The 23,124-nt window shown below is 35.2% G+C and overlaps 1 protein-coding gene across 1 annotated transcript; it reads right to left on the reverse strand.

Annotated features, from left to right (window-relative positions):
• Window positions 1–8,693: 8,693 nt before the first annotated feature.
• On the reverse strand, window positions 8,694–12,158 carry LOC137738235 (potassium transporter 5-like). The gene is made up of 8 exons (XM_068477867.1): window positions 12,019–12,158; window positions 11,674–11,896; window positions 11,182–11,427; window positions 10,999–11,037; window positions 10,613–10,873; window positions 10,453–10,505; window positions 10,205–10,319; window positions 8,694–9,990 (listed from the first exon to the last, which is right to left on the reverse strand). Exons 1-8 carry the CDS (start codon window positions 12,127–12,129, stop codon window positions 8,852–8,854), a joined length of 2,187 nt encoding a protein of 728 aa, XP_068333968.1. The 5' UTR covers window positions 12,130–12,158; the 3' UTR covers window positions 8,694–8,851.
• Window positions 12,159–23,124: the final 10,966 nt, after the last annotated feature.

A 23,124-nucleotide genomic window follows, 5' to 3' on the forward strand; every position in this document is an offset into this window, starting at 1 on the left:
AAGATGAGAGAAAGCTAGCAAAGCAAAGAGAGAACTCCAAACTACTAGCTAGTTGTAAAATGCAACAGAAACAAAAGCTCTCTAATTTCTTTGGGTTTTTACTCGTTCTCTCTCTCCACGAAAAGCCTGGGGTAGGAGGGGTCAACACCACCAAAACAAGAAAATCTATTTGTTCTTGACCAAAAATAAGAAAACCCATTTGTTGTTTGCTCTCTTCCTTCCAATATTTGCAGATTATGGGATTAAAGAAGTGGGCTTTTTCATATTTAAGGGGAGAATAAACCCAAAAAATGTATGAAGTAATAGTGAAACAAAATTTAATCAAAATTTCCCTTTTCTATATCATGGGATTCCCCACCTTGTCTGAATGTTGTGACGGTGTTTACTAAAATTGGCAAAAATTAGTGTTTTGTTGGATGAATTTTTTAGGATATGCTCATTGTATATCAGTGTTCTTAAAAAGGGCCTAGGCGGCGCCTAGGCGCTAGGTGGAGGGTGGCCAAGGTGTTTTCTTGCAAAACGGTGGGAAAAAATGGATGGGCTCTAGGCGGCCCTAGGCAGGGTGGGTGACCTAGGCGGAGCTAGGCGGTTTTTTTTTTTTTTTTTTTTAATTAAATTGAAATTGAAAAAAAAAAAATTCCTATCTTTATTCTAACTTTCTAAGTTCCCGTTCCTTATATGTGCCTATGTTTATACCTTGAAATTTTGTTAATTTTATAGAATAGGTGTGTATCAACTTAAATTTTGGGATGTTAAAGACTTTTACTATATTTCCTTATTTTCCTCCTATTTTGCATTTTATGTGGTTTTAAATTGTGAACTTGTTGTACATATGTCATCCTACAATACTCATCACTATGGTTATATGACATATATGCTTAATATGTTTTTAAATTTTGAACTTGTTGGATACTCTTTTTGCATTTTATCGTTCTTTTATTATCTTATCCTTAGATTTCATACAAGTATAATTTTTTATAAGTGTCAATATACACTTATTTACAAGAGATTTACCTAAATCCGCCTAGGCGCTGGGCGTTGGCTCGCCATCCGACTAGCGCGTAGCGTGTTTTAGAACCTTGCTGTATATACACGACATGCACTTGATATGCTCACAGATTTGAGCTCAACCAAAAAACCCAGAGCTCACAGCTCTCTCTTCAAAATAAAAAAAATGATGCAATGAGCTCTGAGTTTTTACTATTTTATAAGTGGATATTTTCGTCATTTCATTTTTTTGCATTGTGTTCACGGCTTGTATATGATTGGTTTGTCCTATTTATGTTCCAAGATTAAGAAAATTGGTCATTTTTGTCTATTTCTCTATTTTGTTTGCAATACTGGAATTATACAAAGATGGTTTACAAATTCAATGGATTTCTTGACAGGTCCATATCTTCTTTTTTTCATTCTATTTTATTCAAGGGAGAAGATATTAATACTATAATGAAAAGAAAAAAAAAATGATCAGTCTAAGTCACATAATGAGTTAGACATAACTAACTATAAAATCCGGCTAAGTCACTATCTATGTGAATCAAACTTCTCGATTTTTTTTTTGAATAAACGATTTTATCTACACTAAGGGAGAGGCAGTAGGTTTAGCCTCACAATGAGCTAGCAATAATGTGGTTCAAATTCACCTTTGACGGGAATCGAACCTAAGTCCTTTCAATTATAAGTGAAGATGAATACTACTAGACCTAAGGGAGAGGAATCAAACCTTTCAATTTACAAATAAAAAAGGGGTGTGCTATCCACACACCCCAAATTACTTCTTACACACCCCTTGTTAATTTCTGTTCGTTGATCTTCTTTAATTCATCCCATCCGACGGCCGAAAATTAAAAATGTGTGTGAGAAATAAAATGAGATGTGTGGATATCACATCCCATGAAAAATAACTCCCACTAGACCTTAAGTAGTATTAAACTAATAGTTGGTAATATATAGACAATATAATATTGTTAAGCAGCTAATTATGTAGCATTTGACCAACTAACTGTGAGCCTCGTGTTTAACCAACTAACTGTGAGCCTCGTATTCATCCCAATTGTACATGCAAAAGTAAGAAATATTATTTTATCAAACATTATTGCTATGATTAACAATATTATATCCTCCATGATTGGTGAAAGTAAATCAACATATAGCGTCTTGAAGTATGACATCCACAAAAAACACCTCCACGATTGATACGAGAAAGGTGTAAAACAATTGAATAATAAAGCTGAAAGAATCAAATACATATGCAGTTTTTTCAACAAAATAAATAAATATGCAATTTTTCAATTCACAGTACATGAAGGGTCATTGTGGAAAAAATACAAAAACAAAAGAAATGAGATTATGAAGGAGCAGGGGACATGTCACATAAGGATGAGGATCCTTCTTGGATTTTTTTTGTGAGAATCTTAGGAATCCTCACATTATGACTGTTTATTGTACATCGTACGGTCAGTTTTCATTAGTACTATTTGTGTTTAATTTTAAATAAAAAAATTCAAAACGTTTTATGGCCGCACAATGTACAATAAATGGTTAGGTATGAAGATCCCTAAAATCCCCACAATTTGAATTTAGATGGGATCCAAATCTGTCACATAACGCCGTAACCTTTGTTTGACGTCCCTTGTGATTGGAGGTAATGCCTTCGCGAGGATTTGCAAAGATTACTAATATTGAATCCCTAGTAATTGGCGAGGTCGTAAATCTTCATTGATGCACCTTCTCACTTCTTAGTACTTACGAATAACATATTTTTATTATTATAAATTTTATAGATAAGTGAAGATAAATATCATTGAGACCGTAATGCTTGTGACTTTAATTATTAATTTTTTTAGTGTCTAATATTTTTCAGTTCTGAATACTATAGGCGTCCCGCATGATTGGCTGTCAAGTGTCAAGTCATTTTTTTACATGAGTGATGTCGGAGGAGTGAAAAACTGAACTCGGACTTACGACTAGAGTAAAAATGCTCCTACAAGCTTAAGCTTTAAAGGTGTTGAACTTTTGGTTGAGGCGAACAACTTAATGGTACGGGTAGACCGTTGCATGGTATTTTGTGCTAAAGAAATAAAAATATGAGGATAAAAATTTATACATTTTATTTTATTGACAATGAATGCCACTGTGGCGGTAAACTCATATCATATAAGTCTTTCTCTTGATTGATCGAGAGGTATTATACTCTGATGGCACCATAATCAAGGCCTTTAACAAAAAAATTCCCTTTAATCTTTCTCTATAAATATATAACTAACGGTATTCGAACTTGAGCCTCTTACACTATTCAAAAAGAAGTACCACTAAATTAACTAGTTTTTTTTTTTTTTTTTTTTTTTGTTGAAAAGGGCAATTTGGCTAATTGCCTCACAATGACTTAAAATTTTCTAGATTTAATTTTTAAGCTTTATCCTTAAAGGTTGGAGATAATTTAAAAAGAGGGGGATGAACTTTGCCTCATAATGAGCTTAGTCTCACAATTGATGACCTTTCTTAAGTTCAAAGAAGAAAATGCGGAATAAATTATTAACATAACAACATAAAAAGAAGAATTAGCAATTTTTTTTTTCCTATAAGCAATTTCAGAAAATAGAAACATAAGCTAGAATAAACTCATAAGTCTTTTCGATTTGAGATTGTGAGTATGCCATGACGCTGATGGTGAAAGTAGTCAATCTCACCCTAAACTTTTTGTTTAAAAAAAAGAAAAAGAAAAGAACTCTTTCAACTATTAAGCAATTAAGCCGCAAGAGTTGGAGGAGAAAAATAGTTTATGGGTTATAACTTAAAATTTTCTAGCTTAAATTTTTAACCTTTATCCCTAAAGGTTGGAGATAGTTTATGACAAGGTCTGATCCCGATGTCCGTGGGACATCGGAATGGTCACATGCTGGCTGATACCTGAGGGTGACGAAAGTCATTTATTGAATGCAAATGCTGAGAATAAGAACTAAATAAGACTTATAAATTTAAATATAATGAATATGCAATTAAGGAACGTGTTCAGAACACACATCTAATCTAGAACACTATAAGAAATAATATAAAAATTGAATGAATAAGGAATGGGTCCTATACCAAGAGGACTCAAAGATGCTGATGCGGAAGTGTCTTGACGCGGGGATCGTACTCCTCGAATCTAAATCCTGAGGGGGCGCAAAACAAACATGAGTGGACCAAGTTGATATATATATATATATATATATATATATATATATAAAATACTGAAACAGTTATCAACATACTAACCCCCAAAGTTTTATGAAAACATCAATAGTCTAATATGTAATAGGTTTTTCCGAAAACCTTAGCATGCCATAATACCTTTCATAAAACATATGCCGTGTATAGTGTGCTAACTAGTGGTATTAGTATCAATATCTCATCGTTTGGAACGTTTCCTTCATAACACTTCATTTGCCAAACAAGCATATATATCACTTGCCAAACATGCATAATAGTATCATTTGCCAAACATGCATATATATCATTTGCCAAACAAGCATAACAGTATCATTTGCCAAACAGGCATATATATCATTTATCAAACAGGCATATAGTAACCACCAGATACGAACAAAAACATTGAATATAGTCTTTCCAAATATAGGTACATATATCACAAAAGCATCTTCATAGTATAAAGTCATCCATCATCTATACTATAAAGAAGTGTGTGAAAACATGTTCTAAATAGTATATCGTCATCCATCAGATACCCTACAAGAACATGGGTTTAATAGAAAATAAGGTATTCCAAAATAAGCTCAGTATAGCATGATTTACTGAATACGTTTTGTAAACGTTTTACGAGAAGTTGATTATCATGCCCCGATCCCGATATTCCTCGAACACCAGGATAGGCACTTCCTGGCCGACACCCGAGGGTGACGAAAGCCAGCACGTGACCATTCCGATGTCCCACGAACATCGAGATCGGGGCGTGGCAGTTTAAGATGAGGGGAATGGACTTTGCATCACAATGAGCTTAGCCTCACAATTGATGACCCTTTCTTAAGTTCAAAGAAGAAAATGCGGAAAAAATTATTAACATAACAACATAAAAAGAAGAATTAGCAAATTATTATTATTATTTTTCTATAAGCAATTTCAGAAAATAGAAACATAAGCTAGAAATAAACTCATAAGTCTTTTCGGTTTGAGATTGTGAGTATGTCATATGATGCTGATGGTGAAAGTAGTCAATCTCACCCTAAACTTTTTGTTTAAAAAAAAAAAAAAAAAAAAACTCTCCAAACTATTATTAGCTACAATATATTTGCAATTTGGTTTCAAAGAGCACCAACTTAACCTACAAACAGGTCACTGTTGTAACTCTGTCTAGGTGACGTCCTCATATTAGCAACTGCCCAATCTAACGGAAAATTTTTAGGTGTTCCGGGTACACCAAAAAATTTTGGTGTACCCACACTCATTAAAATTTGATTTTATTATTTTATTGAAAAAAAAGTGAGGGTAGGGTCCACCATTATGAGTGAGGGTACACCAAATTTTTTTGGTGTACCCGGAACACCCAAAAATTTCTCCAATCTAACCCAGTGCTGACCTTTTCCTTTATTTTTTTACAATTATCTCTAAAGGAAGAGATGATAATCAAATGGCTAGATTATGGGAAATTAGTTGTGATGTGTGCTTCTTTTTTGCGTGAGATTTTAGGGAGGTACAGGAAATAATTAATTCTCATACATAAAGCACCAAAATTATAAAATAAAAGAGTTTAATCAAATCTCTAAAAGGCATAAATGTGAAGTCTAGAAATTCAAAAGTGAGGCGCCTATATCAAAAGATCCCTTTCTTTTTCATATAACTAGTAGGTTTAGCATCATTCAAAATTTTTAGTTTTCATATATAAGTGCTTCATAACATCATAATTTAGATAAAACACTTCAAATAAATACTTAAGAGAAAAACTCAACCTACTGTGTATCATTAAAGAATTTCATAATTAGACCATGACAAGTGGATAAATGAGGAGTTTTCTCACCAATTGAGCTCTTGCAGCATATGTGGTCAAATATTCTAGTGGATAGAGTCTTGAATTTCCACCCCAATATCCCGAGTTCGAAACTCTTCATTCCTTAAACAATTGTAGTAGGTTCAAACCCTTTCCTTTTAATTAATAATACAAAAAACCTTGTAGCGTTTTCCTATAAAACTTACAATTATCAAGATTGTTTTTTTTCTTTCTAATTTACTATTTAAAATACCTTATACTCAGTTAGCTTTGCCGAGAAGCAAGGCACAAGCGTGCGCAATTTGAGTGCTTATGTATTAATAATCTTTTACCTTTTTTTTGTCGAATATTGATACTTTTTTACTTAAGTATCATACTAGTTGGCCTTCAAGCTGATTAAAACAAATATATTTGACTTTGCTTCATCATTTTAGGCTATTTTTGTCATTATATTTTGCATCAACTCCTATCACTGCTAATCACTTTGTCGGGTCGGGGCTCGATAATAGAGTTGACTTCGTATCTTTCACGAACCCAAAAAAAGAGTTGACTTCTAAAATAAATATTTGATTTTTTTATTCCGGCAGGTCCGACGCAACACTTGAGACAACAATGTGATTGTTTAATTTAACAAAGCCATATTTTGTAAATAAAAATGACTAATAATAAACCATGAGGAGTCCCTTTTATTTTATTTTATTTTTTGAAGAAAATCCCTTTCATTTTCAATTATACGATTTACCTAACACATTCTGAATTCTGTTCATCTTATGCAATTAAGTTGTTAATAAGGTTTAGGTAGAGATACTATCCAATTTTGAAGAGTGCTTTTAAGTTGTTTCTATTTTTTTAGTAAACATTTCAAATAACTACATGATATTTTGAAAATTGGCCACCTGTTAGGTCATTAGCATTGAGAGATGACATGGACAAGTATATTGCAATACATGTTTATAATTTTACTAACAGTCATTTCCGAAGCTCTAAATCTCCAAAATTAACTTTTTATCCAAGTTAAACCTTAAAACTTTTTAGACTAAAAGCAGTAGTGTTGTGAAGGACATGTGAGAATACTAGTGGTTGCAAGGTGGTGGACAAGTGAGGTTTAAGGGTGTATAAAAGTGGCCACTTATATAGTTTTTTCTTCTTCTTATATTCCTCATTCTTCTTAAAATAGCAAAATCAGTATCCGGTCCCTAATTTTTATTGTTCATTGACCAAGACTTTATGAGTTTTTAGATTTTGATCAAAATCCCTATCATTAATATATTAATAATGACATGTAAGTTACATAATTTTTATAATAAAAATTAGTAATGGATTTAGAGTTTTAATACTCACACCCTTATTAAACTCCTAATTAATTTTCAATTCAAACATTTCAAAATATAAAAAATAAAATTAAAATAAGTTTGTACCTATATGTTCCCATTCTTAAAATATACCAATTTGTTATATGAAAAATGTACCCTTTTTTAATATAAAATGTACCCATTTTTTATATAAAATTCATTCAAGCTTTTCTCTAATCCATATTTTAAACTTATATGGGTACATTCTATTTCGTTGATTTGAGAATATATCCATGTCCAGTTTAATAGAAGAAATTTAATAATTTTCTTCTTCTTTTTTTTTTCTTTTTTTTTTGTGTGTTTTTGAAAAATGTACTCATGTTTTGGTACAATTATTTTTTGGTTAGTTTTGACGAACGTACTCATGTGTTTTGTGTGTGTGTGTGTGTGTGTGTGTGTGTGTGTGTGTGTGTGTGTACAAATATATTGGAGAGTATAGTTCATCTTTAATATTTTTAATCCCATAAATTATGGGTTTTATTTAAAATCTCATTAATATAAATAACTACAAATTTCATTTTTAATTTAAAAATATAATAACCTACATGGAAATACATTATTACATTTATGTTAGGGACTTCGATTAAAATCTAAAAGCCACAAAGGTTTTAGTCAAAGAACATTGGTAGTTAGAGACTGCATCCAAAGTGTCCCTTTGAAAATTCAAAAATGACGACTAGCTACTAGCTAGCTAGATGAAATTTAAAGTTGAGATTGACCTCCAAATTTAGTTCTGAGTTTATTTTTTATGAATGTTATTTCTATATGTAACTTCTAAGTTTATTTCTGTATGTAACTTTTAAAAATGTGCCAGTGAGATGGTGGGCAGAGACCTAGGCAAATTTTTTAATTTAATTTAATTCATTATATAACAATAACAACATCTAAATAAGTGTCTACAATTGATTAAGTACATAAAATGAAATATGTAGTCAAAGTTACTTTACAAGAAAGAAAGTCTAGAGTTATTTTACAAGAAAATTATCTTCAAACCTTTAACCCCCCCAAAAAAAAAAAAAAAAAAAAGAACCGTCTAGAGCCGCCAAGACTGCCTAGGCAAGCATCTAATTGCCGCCTCTTCACCGATTTTTTAAAGGCCTAGCCTCTAACCGGGGCATTTGGCCTCCGCCTAGCGCCTTGGCACTGCCTAGGATGCTTTTTAGAACAATGCCTACAAGTTAATTTCTTCTTGCACTCCATTACTTGTTATGTGTTTCTTTTAAAAAACACATATATTATTATTAAAAATATTGATGTGCTGTAAATAGAAACACTTTTAATAATGAAAATGCTTGGGAACAAAAGTAATTTTTAAAAATGAGGGAACAAAACATTAAAAAAACTAAGGTTTCGATCGATAGACTTATGTTAAATTTTATTGGGCGAAAAATAAACTAATGTTTAGTTATAAGTGTTTATCTAGGGTGTACATATAAGCAAAAAAGGAACGGGAAGTAGAAAGTGGCAGGTGAAGTGCGAAGGCCGGTAGCATTTAGAAACACGCCGAGTAGCCTAATTATATCTCATAGGTCATTCCAACCCTAACAAGCCTGGTCTTTGGAATTGCCATCAAGCTATCAGCTTGCCTAAAGTTTTTCTTCAAGAAATCGTACACGTAGTTGACAACAATCTTTTTGAACCAGGAAGATTTCTCTCCTGCCACCACTTGTGTCTCTCCCATCAGATACACAATACTTTTGTCCATTGCCTCTTGCACAAACTCAATTTCCTCGTCAGCCGTTGCCCGAGTGTTCTGGCTATCCGTTGCAGCTTGATCTTCTGCTAACATCTGTTGATTGCGAATAAAATCTTTTAAATTCTCAACCAGCTGCTTCTCAAACTCCACAGGATCCTCAACTATATCGTTGTAACCGTAGCGCACCACACAGCGGAAGATCCTGTATCCTCTGGGCTCCAACTGTCGAAACAAAAACCTCTCCTCCAACAACACTTTGCTCACGGGCAGGGGCTTAATCGTCACAACAACCACAACTGAATGCACTGAGGGTATATTGGCAACTAAATGAGCAAATATAGGAGGCATTCCTTGAACAAGTTCTGAATACAAAAGCCCTATTCCTGGGACGCGGTTAATGTCAGGGTTAGTGGCCAGTTTCTTCATGTACTCACTAGACACCTTGTTGTTGAGCTCATAAATGTAACTTTGTTTGTGCACATAATGCCAGATCGTCATAATCATCATTAGGAATGCGGCGAAGCACAGCGGAAGGTAACCACCTTCGATGAACTTGAATAGAACCGAAGAAAAATAAACCCCTTCGATCAAAATGAACACCACGAAGAAAATAGCAATCAAGAATATGCTTGTCTTCCATATGACTAGCATGATTAAAGTGAGCATGCATGTTGTGATCAGCATCACACTAACCACCGCAATTCCATATGCATTGCCAATTTTCTCTGTGGTCTTGAAGGCCACAGTGATGATGACACAAAAAATCATAAGTATGTAGTTAATCTCGGGTATGTAGACTTGACCCTCGTTCTTTGCTGAGGTGTGAACAATCTTTACTCGAGGGAAAGAACCCGTACTTAGGGACTGGGAGATAATTGAAAATGTCCCCGTTATCAGAGCTTGACTGGCAATAATGGCAGCTAAAACGGCCACCACAAATGTTGGCCAGTAGATAACGTCTGTATGCACATGAATACACACGTATGTAAACATCGATATAGATATATATTATGCACTAATTAATTGATTATTAAACACATAATTACGTGTACTATGTGCGGTTCAGACAAATTATTTGTATCAAAATTACTAACTGAGTGGTCAGTTTAGTAAATATGGTACAAACAATATTACTCGTATAAATTGCCTTAATGAGAAATCATGAGAACGCACGTGGAATTGAAGCGTAGAAGGTATCTGACACTTTGTCCGGGTACTTGGTGAGAAATGCTGCTTGCCCAAAATATGCAAAAAGTAATGCGGGAAATGTGCAGCAAGTGAAACTAAGCTACAAGAAGACATTAATATTTCCATTAGCAGCAGTACTAAACGATCGTTTAAAATTCAAGTAATGCTGATAAGGGTGATGCGTTTTTGAAGTATAAAAATTAATGCATGCATTTTCTTAAATTATTACTTACTTGGATTGCTCGAACACTGAAGTGACCCAGATCAGCAAACATGGCCTCGGTCCCTAGTTAATTTATGTCACTACAATTAGCAATTGCTAACGGACATATATATAAACGATTCATAGGGAAATATCATATGGTATTAAAATACAAACGTTGGTTAATTTACCAGTAATGCAGAGCACTACTCCCCCAAGGGAAATCCATGCCTTTTTTCCATTTCTATGGAAGTAGTAAATGAAGTAAGCTGGATTGAAAGCACGTAAGACAGTAACGTCATGTACGATTAAGTTGTAAAGACCGATGCCACTGATGAACGCGAACCACAACAAGATAATAGGAGCAAAGGTGAAGCCCACTTTATCAGTACCAAATTGTTGAACAGCGAAGAGACCGATCAAGATTGCTACCGAAATCCCCACAACAGCATCTGGGATCGATAAATTTTTCGTCAAATTTCAACGTTGATAAATAAAACTATATATGCATAGTCCTATCGTTATTAAGATTTAATTAACTCGTAGCATATGTAAGAAATAGTTAAAACATGCATACTTGCGCCTAGTGACTTGATCCCGCTCACTGCAGAAAGAACTGCACACAAATTTAACACTTTTGTTAAATCTTGAATAGCACACTAAATAAGGGTGTAGGAATTAATTATTTATTCCATAAATAGCACAGTAAATAATTCTAAGAGAATGTGTGCCACTGATTAAAGTAGTAATAGTTAGTTACCTGAAATGCATGGAGTAAGAACCCCATCTCCAATCACCATGGAAGTTCCCATAATGGTGACAAAGAAAAGTGTATATTTAGCATATTTACTATTCTCAAGCTTCTTTTTTATCGCTTGGGACCTTTTTAACTCCGATGAAATTTCAAGTTTGTAGTTGGATAGCTCTCTGTCTTCTGGCTGCGTATTTGGAATTAAGCTCACCTTCGCAGATCGGCATATCAATGAATACAACGCAAATGTTCCCCCTATAAATCAATATACATGATAATTAGTTCATGTGAAAAAAAGTTAATGGACGGTTCCGATTGTTGGAACATAAAATAAAATGAGATATATGTTTACAATCCGAACTATAAATAATTAAACCTTTGATATTGTTGTAAATGCCTAAAACAATTTGATATTGTTGGAATTAGGTTGCTAGAATCTAAGCTATAACCTAAAAGAACGAAAGAAGTAATTGAATTAACTTAATTAAATATCACACGTACCTTCACCATTATCATTAGCCCACAAGACGATGAAGACATACTTAACCAAGGGTACGAGCAATATGGTATAGATGATGAGAGACAACACCCCCAGAATGTCATCCTTGTGGTCAATACCATTAGGAAAAGTGCTTGAGAATACATAGAGGGGAGATGTCCCGATGTCCCCATACACTATCCCTATGCTCTGGAATGCTAAACTGATCGTTGTCTTCCAACTCATCTGAAAATGAAAAAAGAAACAAAAAGTTGACAGATTAAAACCTACATACAATGAAAAATAAATATCCAGTCTCTGTGACAATTAAAAAGAATTAGTGGTTTAGGGTTGGAATATAAACGTACGTTTGAGCCATGATGATTAGGCATGGAAACTTTTCCAGCCTCCAAATTGAGTGAGTCTACCCGACGCATCGATATCCTCGGTTCATCGGTAGTCTCCGAATTCTCTCCCATCCTTTTCTTTTTCTCCTTAGTTTCTCTTGTTTTCCTTCCTCTCAACTCAAAGATGACTGTGTAAATGAGAAAAGAAACGCTTCTTCAACGAGTATCTTCTACCTCGTATCTACCCTTGAGTTTTATAGGTAAAGACGACTAAGAGAAACTAGTGCATGTATGTACGTATTTTTAGGCTTCCATTTCCTAGAATATGTTATATGTAAAGACGCGGAAGACTCTGGCAAATTAGTTACGCGTATAGTGTGTGTATGTACGTATTTTTAGGTTCCTATTTCCTAGGATATGTTCTTTTCTTTTCTTTTTCAAAAATAAAAGAAAAGAAAAAAAGAAACACTTCCTTGGATGGGAGTTAGTTTGATCAGTGTAATTATATATATGGAAATGGGTAGTAACAATAAGCTTTGTGTAATTAACTTAACTTGAACAATTGTTAAGCTGCATTTGTATTAAACATTTTCTTAGCAAATTAAACACGAGCCCCTAGTTTTTTTTGAAGTGACGAAGTGTGTCTCCGATCCCTATAGTTAAGTTTCCTCTGTCAACGTACGTAGCCTAGGGAAATTCATACTTCACGCGAAGCTAAGACTTTTCCTTAAGCCATCTGGTGATCTCAAGGTTCATTTTGAGTCGTAAAAATAGTTTCTCTCAAAATAGGACTGTGGTCGTACGTGTACATCGTTTAATCTTGCCACATGTAAACCCTTTGGTTCGCCATGTGGAGCTAGTACGTGCATGACAAATGGACATAAAAACACATTTCCTACGTGTACAAAAGCATATCAAATAAGTCTATCAAGAAGTTTCTAACAATGGTCGACGTTAAAATTATATGATCGTTGATTAACACTTCCCGACATGCAAACATAAATGATGCAATGCTGTGTAGGATTTAATATAACAAGAAGAGAAGGGAGAATCCAAATTTATATTTAATAGAAGAGATAACTCCAAAAATTTAGTTAGTTATTAGGTTTAGTCCAACACACTTTGCTTATGATTTAGATTCATTACTTTTATTCCAACTAAGCAAATTTTAATTTTTCAAAATGATGAGTCCGCCTAATTCTTCAGATGAGCTTTTCAAATACCGATTATGTCCCTGAGTTGTTTAGGACTCCAAAATGATAATTATTTGTAACGGTGACACTTAATTTAGCATAATTGTAGGCATGTCTATCTCAGTTTTTAATTTACATCATATAACTTTTGTTTGACATAATTAAGCAACAAATCCAACCTCTCTAGCAGATGTTGAGCTAGTTTAGTATTAATGTGCTTAAAAAAAAAACTATTTTTGATGTGCTATGAGAATAAACAGTTGTAAAATAAACTTGTTGAGTGTTTGATAAGTATTTTTTTTTTTTTTGTAAAAGTGCTTTTAACAAAAAAACCATAACATTGTCTAAGTGTTTAGTAAACTTTTATATAAAATTGTTGTGAATATGTTATATGACTAAAAATAATATGGTATTGGATGTGATTTTATAATTGCCAAAGAGAATAATGCAAGAGCAAATATTGTAATTTTGCAAAATATGTGGGGGTATACTTATTATTTGAAAATTTCATTAAATTGACACTGTTCACTATGCTTTTGAAAGAAAAAAAAAACCACTTTTTTAGAAGCATAATAGACACTGCTTCTGCTTTGTACCATCATTGACAACCGTTTTTTAATAAACTGCTATTTTTAGAAGAACCACAGCTCCTAACCAGCACACGCATGACCAAACTTGCAACCTTTACTTGGGACTCATCATGTTTATTAACAAATCTGATGAACCTTATTTTAGGATAACAAATCTAATGAACCTACAACATGGGTTTATTAACACCAATAAGTTAAAAGGGAACTTTAACGAAAAGATCCCAATATTGTTCACTTTAACAAAAAATCACATTTTTACACTAAAAAGTTAATCCTGGTACTATTCACTTTATCTTTTATTTTGTCGTTTTTCATTAAAACTCAAAATTTTCAAATTATTTTCATTAGTTTTCCTTAAGTTAAAAGGTTTACGAGGTGAAGATCAAAACAATAAACAAACGACTTAGTTTCAAGGTTTGTCACATCTACAAACCTGCAACCAAGGCAAATTAAAGGGGCTTAATCTACATCATAGATTTGGTAATACTTGAAATCCATCAGGTTTATTAACAAATCTAAGGACTCTTATTTTTAGGTTAACAAATCAAATGAACCCACAATATGGGATTATTAACACCACCAAGGTACTAATCTACAACATAGGTTGATTTAGACTACTAACCTACAACACAGGTTGATTCATACACATTTACCTACACAATACGTTTATTTAATCTAAATAAACCTGCAATACAGATTGGGATAATGAACTCGAATCAAACAAAACCCCAGTTTACTCACTGAAGATGTTGACTATAATAAAAAAACATTTGATCTGTATGAAACTGCCCAAGCATTTTGTCAAAACCAGCAGCTTCCAACAGCTTCCAATTAACTATGAGAGAGAGAGAGAGAGAGAGAGAGAGAGAGAGAGAGATGCCTTTCTTTGGAGAATGGCAGTGGGTGAAATTTCAAGCAACAAGGTAACCCACTAAATAATCCACATGACATATGTTTTAATGTAATGGACCTCAATTATCATTATATAATTGTATATGGACTTCACCCATTATCACTGGACCAAATGGACCGCAATCGGTAATCCCCTTAATAAAATGGTCTTAGGCTATGAACCAAAAAAGAAATGTGGTTAGGTTTATAAGAATATAAGTAGGAGAAGTTCATAATCAGGTTTAAACCTCGAATTGGTTTAATTAAAAAAATAGCTGAATTTATGACGAAAAAAAAACTACGGCTCTGCAAGCAAATTTATTGGACTAAATTTTAATGGTTGAGATTAAGCAAATTGATAATTGGATTTAAGAAGTACCGGTATCATGTGAATTTGAAAGGAACCATCCCAAATCCAAGCATTTTTTACCCTTGTCTTCCACGATCCCCACGTAACCATCATTACTATGCCAAAGTCCACCACCTGTTCCTCTACTAGTTGTAACCTCCGACTCCGAGAGCGACACACCCATCAACCTAAACGGAGGTGCAATATCAAGTTGCTTTAAGCGCTCTCATCAAAATTTTAAACTAAATTGACAAACAAAATGATGTGTCACTAATATAAAATAAGCACGTTAATTAATACTTAAATAATAATCTAATATGTTGCATTTACCATTAAGCGATTTATATGAATCATTAATTTTTATTTCGTAGAGTTTTTTCATTATTTATATTATTGTGTACTTTAAAAAACAGAAAAACCATTTAAACGCAATAACCGCGCCAAATGCTATTTTTACTCAAGGTTTCGTTACTTCGGCTCTTTCAATTCTGCACGGGGTTGTGGGTGAATCCATCAACCATCTTATGCGGGAATGTTCCTACTCGAGATGCATGTGGCTGGCATCTCCTCTTGGAATTGTTAACCATACCATACATAGAATCCAGAAAGACAGAAGAGTTAAGGGAGAAGAGAAAGAATCAGAAAGCTTAGACAGAGAGAGAGAAAGAAATCTTCTTTTCTTTATTATTTTTGCATTGTTCTAATCTTCTTACACAAGCTATATTATATACTACCTTGACCTTATCATATCTGAACTGTCCTAACCATAGTCTTCAATCTAGCCACTGTATTACTGACAGATGGCACAATCTAACTAATTCAGTTATATACTCTTACATCCCCCCTCAAGCTCAGGTTGGGAGGACCCAAGCTGGAGGTTGGAACAGTGAGTAGCAAACAAAGGGGAACTGAGGCCTTTAGTGAGAATATCAGCAAACTGTTCTGAGGAGGAGACAAACTGCACGAGAAGCTGCTTGTGAGCCACACGCTCTCGAACAAAATGAACATCTACTTCAATGTGTTTTGTCCGCTGATGTTGGACAGGATTAAAAGAGAAAGCAATAGCAGACATATTGTCACAGAATAAAACAGGAGTAGACTCGAGGGGGATCTTCAAAAAGGTAAGAAGTTGCTGCACCCAATCTAACTCGGCAGCAGTAGTTGATAAAGCCCTGTACTCCGCCTCAGTGGACGATCGAGACACAATCTGTTGCTTCTTAGAGGACCAAGCAATGGGATTATTGCTAAGGAATACCACCAAGCCAGTAGTGGACCGTCGATCATTAGGATCCCCTGCCCAGTCAGCATCACTAAAAGCCTTGAGGATCAACTCTCCACTGGTGTAACTAATTCCATGACTGAGAGAACCTTTAAGATATCTTAAGATTCGTTTGACAGCAGTGAAGTGAGATAGCATGGGAACCTGCATAAACTGACTAACTTGATGAACAGAAAAGGCTATGTCAGGCCTGGTAAAAACAAGATACTGCAAAGCCCCAACTAGACTTCTGTATAGAGCTGGATTATTAAACGGTTGGCCATCATCCTTAATAAGCCTATGGTAAGGCAAACAAGGAGTGGCAGCAGGTTTGGAGTCCAGCATATCAGATTTCTTCAACAAATCTTGAATGTACTTTTCCTGAGATAGAAACAAACCAGAAGCAGTTCTAGTGATCTGAATACCCAAGAAAAAATGTAAAGGACCAAGATCCTTAAGCTCAAATTCTTTGGTTAACTGGGCAATGACTTGTTGAATTGTTGCAGCTGCACTTCCAGTGATGATTATATCATCAACATACAACAGAAGAATCACAATGTCAGCACCAACATACTTAACAAACAGTGAAGAATCAGAATATGTATTGCTGAAACCCAACTGTGGTAAAAACTGAGTAAATCGATCATTCCAAGCCCTCGGAGCCTATTTTAAGCCATAAAGAGACTTGTGTAACTTGCATACTAAGTATGAATATCTAGAATCTTCAAACCCGGGAGGTTGTGACATGTATACCTCTTCATTTAAAATGCCATGAAGGAAGGCATTTTTAACATCAAGTTGTCTTAAGGGCCAATTAAACTGAGCAGCAAGAGCAAGAACTAATCGAACTGTGGTAGGCTTGACCACAGGACTAAACGTTTCCCCATAATCCAAACCTTGTTCCTGGCTAAACCCCTTTGCTACCAACCGAGCCTTATGTCTGGCAATGCTTCCATCAGCATTCCTTTTTACTTTAAACACCCATTTACAGCCAACTAAATTCTTATTAGGTGGCAGATCAACCAAACTCCAGGTATTCTGTGAATGCAAAGCTGCAATCTCCTCTTGCATGGCACAATACCAGACTGGAACTTTCAAAGCTGACTTATAAGAGGCTGGTTCAATTGTAGTTAAATCAACCTCAGCTGCACTGTTAACAGAAGCCAAGAAAACTTTCTTCTTGATAATCCCACTTTTAGAACGTGTCTGCATAGGGTGCAGATTCATTGATGGAATGTCATGAACCACATGCAAAGTGTCTGAGCTATACTCAGGTACCACAGAAGAATCTTGCACAACAATGGATTGAGGAGCAGGGGAGGGTTGAGAGGAAGATTGGATATTAGGCTGAGAATGGGGCAGATTGGAGGAGTGGGGTGAAGAACAGGATGTGAAAGGGGTAACCAGGATATTAGCAAGATTAGGAAGCACAGAGGAACAGGGAACAGGAGAGGGAGATGATTGTAACACAGAAAGCTTGGGTTTGACAACCATTGTGGCATATGGAAAGTCTATCTCATTAAAAATAACATGTCTGGATATATAAGTCTTCTCATGACAGGGATCATAACAAGTGTACCCCTTGTAATTCAAAGCATATCCCAAAAATATACACTTAGTAGATCTAGGTTGAAACTTGTTGCTATTATAAGGTTTTAACAATGGAAAACAAGCACACCCGAAGACTCGAAGATGATGAATATCTGGAATAACAGAATATAATTGTTCAAAGGGAGAATTATTATGAATAACAGGTGATGGCATTCTGTTTATTAAGTAAACTGCTGTTTGACAGCAAATGTCCAAAATTTAGAAGGCAAATGTGCAGTTTGTAACATAGTAAAGGCAGTTTGAACAATATGTTTATGCTTTCTCTTAGCCAACCCGTTTTGTTCAGGGGTATAAGGACAAGATTTGTGATGAAGAATGCCTTGTTGAGCAAGAAAAGATTGAACAAATTTACTAATGTATTCTCCCCCCCCCCCATCACTCTGCAAGATCTTAATTCGAGCTGAAAATTGGGTAAAAACATATTGATAGAAAGAAACAAACACAGAGACAAAATCTGATTTATTTCGCAAAGGAAACAGCCAGCAAAACCGTGTACATTCATCAACAAATATGACATAGTATTTGAATCCATCCACAGATACACAAGGTGCAGGACGCCATAGGTCACTATGTACAACTTGAAAAGGAATTACAGATTTGGAAGTCGATGAACAAAAAGGAAGTTTACTAAATTTGCCTTCTAGACAACTTTGAAAAACTATAGAAGACACATCCTTGGTAATAGCAACATTAGATTTCCTAAGTATAAGAGAGACAATAGGATTGGAGGGATGACCTAGTCTGGAGTGCCACAAGTTTGAGGTGACAGTGTGTCCAAGACAAGCAACAACTTGATTGGCTTGTTTTTGAGGAATATGAGGAATGACAGGAAATGAAGAAATGGGATACAATCCATTGTTGCAGAGGCCCTTAAACAAGATTCTCCCTGTGGCTTTGTCCTGAATCCAAAAACAAGCAGCATCAAAAATTAGCCAACAGTTGTTGTCAAGGCAAATATGATGAACGGACAACAGATTATGGGATAGCTTTGGAACATAAAGAACAGAATTCAATTTTATAGACTGTGGAGAAGTCCTTAAAAGGGAATCGCCAATATGAGAAACTTGCAAACCTTCACCAGCAGCTGTTTGAACTGTGTCAGTTTGAGAATATGGTGAAGCAACGGACAAATTACTCAATTCATTCGTCATGTGATTGGTTGCCCCGGAATCAGTGAGCCAGACTTGAGAAGAAACTGGATTAGGTATGGCAGAAGATGCATTCATGGCATAGGAAGAAGATGCATTCATGGAAGGAACCACATTCACAGAGGACATATTAGACACAGGAGGCATAGCACTCATATACTGAGATTGCATTGAACCAGGAAACACAGTATGCATAGCAGTCATTTGTGATGGATAATTCCTTTCTTTGTTTCTGTAAAAACATGTCTTAGCCGTGTGATTACTTCTATCACAGATTTGACAATTCTCAGAAGACTTAGCACATCTATACACACATGTAGCAGCAGAATGTCCATGTTGAGAACATATTTGACATATGACATTGGAAAGAGAATTACCATTGTGAGCCTGAGAAGGACTACCAAGTATACTAGGAGCAAAATCCCGAACGGTAGGTTTAGAATGATAAAACTTTTGTCCCTGATTCGAACCAAATCTCTGACCTTGATTATACGTAGCTTTGCCTTTACCCTTAAATTTGGACTTGTGACCCCCATTATAGAATGAAGATTGACCAGAGTTCCCATGAAAACCATTAGAATTGTGAAATCCATTTGAGAAAGAACCTTGATCTGAAGATGACGAAGCCCCAGAAGTAACACCTTGCTCCTTTACCAGCATTGCAGTAGGAAAGGAAACACATGAATTGTTTTCAATAGTGGCTTCTTCAGCAAGTAACTGAGCACGAAATTCCTTCAACGATATCACATTCTCTCGGCCACGAATAACACATCTGAACGTATTGTATTCTGCAGGTAGACCATTTAAGGCCAAGATCACAATATCCTCATCAACAAATGTAACACCAGCAGCTGCTAGATAGTCTCTTGTTTCTTTGATGCGTTGAAGATATTGGGAGACAGAATCAGCCCCTTTCTTGATTGTTTGAAGATCAGACTTTAGCTGGAAAATAGAAGTCTTGCTTACCGTAGAAAACTGTTCTTGAAGACGAACCCATAAATCTCTAGCACTACTACTCCCAATTGCACAAGAAATAGCCATGGGAGACAAGGTAGCAGTGATAAGTTGCATGAGAGCCCGATCATGCATCTTCCAAACCTTATATGAATCCGATTCAACTCTCATACCAGACCCAGACGCAGTAACTTCCAGATCAGTAGAAAACTGAGACGGACACGGATTTGTTCCATCAACAAAATCCATAATTCCATAGCCTTCAAGCATCAACTTCATTTGAAAATGCCATTGAAGGTAGTTAGAATCATCCAATTTAACCGAAACCGAAGTTGACACAGACGAAATCAACCCAGTAATAGGGGACTGCAAGATTTGCAGTTGATTTGCAGTAACCATAGTAAGAACTCTCTCAGAGGAATAAAACCAAACAGGTGGTGAGCAAAGATTTTCAGAGGAAAAATCAAAGAAATGGGCAAACACCAGAACCCAGAAATCAGAAAAAGAATGATTCAGAAAGAAGAAAAGAATGGAGCGGAAGCTTAAGAAACCAGAATCGAAGAAGCTTACGATCGAAGCTTACGATCGAAACTTACGAGAGCGATTGATACCATGTTAACCATACCATACATAGAATCCAGAAAGACAGAAGAGTTAAGGGAGAAGAGAAAGAATCAGAAAGCTTAGAGAGAGAGAGAAAGAAATCTTCTTTTCTTTATTATTTTTGCATTGTTCTAATCTTCTTACACAAGCTATATTATATACTACCTTGACCTTATCATATCTGAACTGTCCTAACCATAGTCTTCAATCTAGCCACTGTATTACTGACAGATGGCACAATCTAACTAATTCAGTTATATACTCTTACAGGAATTCCCCATCGAGCGGGTTCATGCTCTTTTCTAGAAGTTTTATCGAATTGGGCTACTGAGCTCATCCAGCACAACTTTGAGATTTGCCTTATGATTATGTGGGCTATATGGAGTGCTAGGAATGATCGTCTGTGGAATGACAAAATAGAGTCTCTGAACTTAGTGATGGCTCGATGTCTATGCTGGTGGCATGAGTTTAAGAAGACTATTCTCCCCACTTATGGCACTACTCCTACCCTCATGCAGACTCAATGGGCTCGGCCAAGGGCCTCTTTCTGAAGATTAATGTCGATGGGGCGTGGAATGAACATCTTAAACAGGGGGAATTGGGATCATAATAAGAAACGATCAGGGCTCTCTTCTGGTGGCTTCTGCTACGAAGCTTGATCACATCTTCTCTCCCCCTCAGGAGGAAGCGATGGCAGCCAAAGATGGCGTAATGTTGGCGACGCAAAAGGGACTTCAAAACTTTATTTTAGAAAGTGATTCGTTCTAGATTGTTGCTGCAATTCGTGATCCTTTTCCTAATATGTCAGTCATTGGGCATATTATCGAAGACACGAAACCTTTGTTAGCATCAGTCACTGAGGCTTCTTCTACCCATGTTCGTCACCAAGCCAATGGTGTTGCTCATCGCCTAGCGCGTGCTGCCCTTCTTTGTGGAATTAATTGTACCTGGGATGGGGCTCCACTGGACCTCATTTCAGACCTTCTATTTGAGGAAGCTAATATGAAACTGTGTTGTTGTCCATTTTGAATTTTAATGAAATCTATCAATCTTTTCTCAAAAAAGTAATAATCTAATCGTCAACGACCACATCATTTGGTTTGAAAATTTGGTTTCCCTAGCATTACACATAAAATTAAAGTTTCTCCTTACTCTTTAAAGTAAACAAGTAAACTTTAATTCGAAAACCTCACTAATAGAAAGAGGAAATATGCGCTTAGCCTAATCCCTTTTTTGTAAGGCCTGCATAAAAATATGCTATTGAAGTAAGTAAAGCTAAAGCACAATTAAATAGGAAGATTACACTCTGAGACATTCCAATAGAAAACCATATTCTAGTCATTTATGCAACTATCAATGGATTATGTAAACACCAACAAGCTCGAATGTAAGAAACATCGTAAAAGAAGTCGTCCTAACAAACGGTTATTTCATACCTACGTGGAAAGCTTTCAACTGAATTAGAAAGGGTTTCTTTTTCGTTTTATCCTTTGTCTTTTGAAACTCATTTTCTATATGGGATAAAACTAAAATTTCAAAATAAAAAGTTATAGGTCGTGTGTATAGGGAGAAAATTTGGGTACCAATAAAATTTTTCTAAACAAAAATGCAAGGACGACAATGGATCATGATCTCTAGGCTTAAGTTGTGTGTATTTACTTGCATTTCGCTACATCTTAATTGACACACCCGACCCTGATATTTCCCAAATACCAGGGTAGGCATGTGCTGGCCAACACTCGAAGGTGACAAAGCCGTATTAGAATGCATGAGAACAAGAAATAAGTAAGAATTATAAATTTAAATATAATTAATATGCAAATGAGGAACGTGTTCAGAGTATACAACTAATCTAAAACATTAAAAGAAATAACATAAGATTTAATGAATAAAGGAATGGGTCCTACACCAAGAGAACTCGAAGATGCCGATGCGAAAATGCCTTGATGCCGGGATTGTACGCCTCGAATCTAAGTCCTGAGGGGGCACAAATATATCCAAATTCCACCTACATAGACACAAATACCCTCAAATTTAACAATCAAACAAATTAAAGGTTTTTTAGCCAAAATGATTTGTGACATTGACATAACTCCTTAATCTAGTCCTTAACAATTAATGATAATCAATAGTAGTGTTCTTGAATTTGTCTATACTGAATCATTTTAGTCTTTCTTTAAATTTGTTCGTCATGATCATTTAGTTTTTTCGTGAAAAATCTATTAATTGCTCTGTTAGTGTGATTGTGTGGCACCATGTGGGTCTCACAAATATAATTATATAACGACATGTGGATTAACTTTAAAAACTATTTTGTATTTAAAACTAAAAAGATATTAGTAAGAAAAAAGGCGTTGAAGGCATGATTGAAATTCTGCTGCTCCCACTTACGGTAACCATGGCAGTGCTTAATGTCGGTGATGAGGAGGTCAAAGGGAATAGGGTTGTGGTGTTGGAGTGTAGAAGCGAATGTGAAGTTGAACCGGAGCTTGAGATGATAGTAGCTAAAAAACTTTTAATTTATTTAATT

This window comes from Pyrus communis, chromosome 6 (genome assembly GCF_963583255.1).
Source record: "Pyrus communis chromosome 6, drPyrComm1.1, whole genome shotgun sequence".
Lineage (NCBI taxonomy): Eukaryota > Viridiplantae > Streptophyta > Magnoliopsida > Rosales > Rosaceae > Pyrus > Pyrus communis.

Excerpts from the sequence above, each read along its gene's own strand:
- LOC137738235 (XM_068477867.1), bottom strand. The coding sequence starts at position 12,129 with ATGGGAGAGAATTCGGAGACTACCGATGAACCGAGGATATCGATGCGT. Across the intron at positions 11,038-11,181 it reads TCTTACTCCATGCATTTCAG|TTCTTTCTGCAGTGAGCGGG; the intron begins GTAACTAACTAT and ends ATTTGTGTGCAG. Across the intron at positions 10,320-10,452 it reads TCAGTGTTCGAGCAATCCAA|CTTAGTTTCACTTGCTGCAC; the intron begins GTAAGTAATAAT and ends GTCTTCTTGTAG.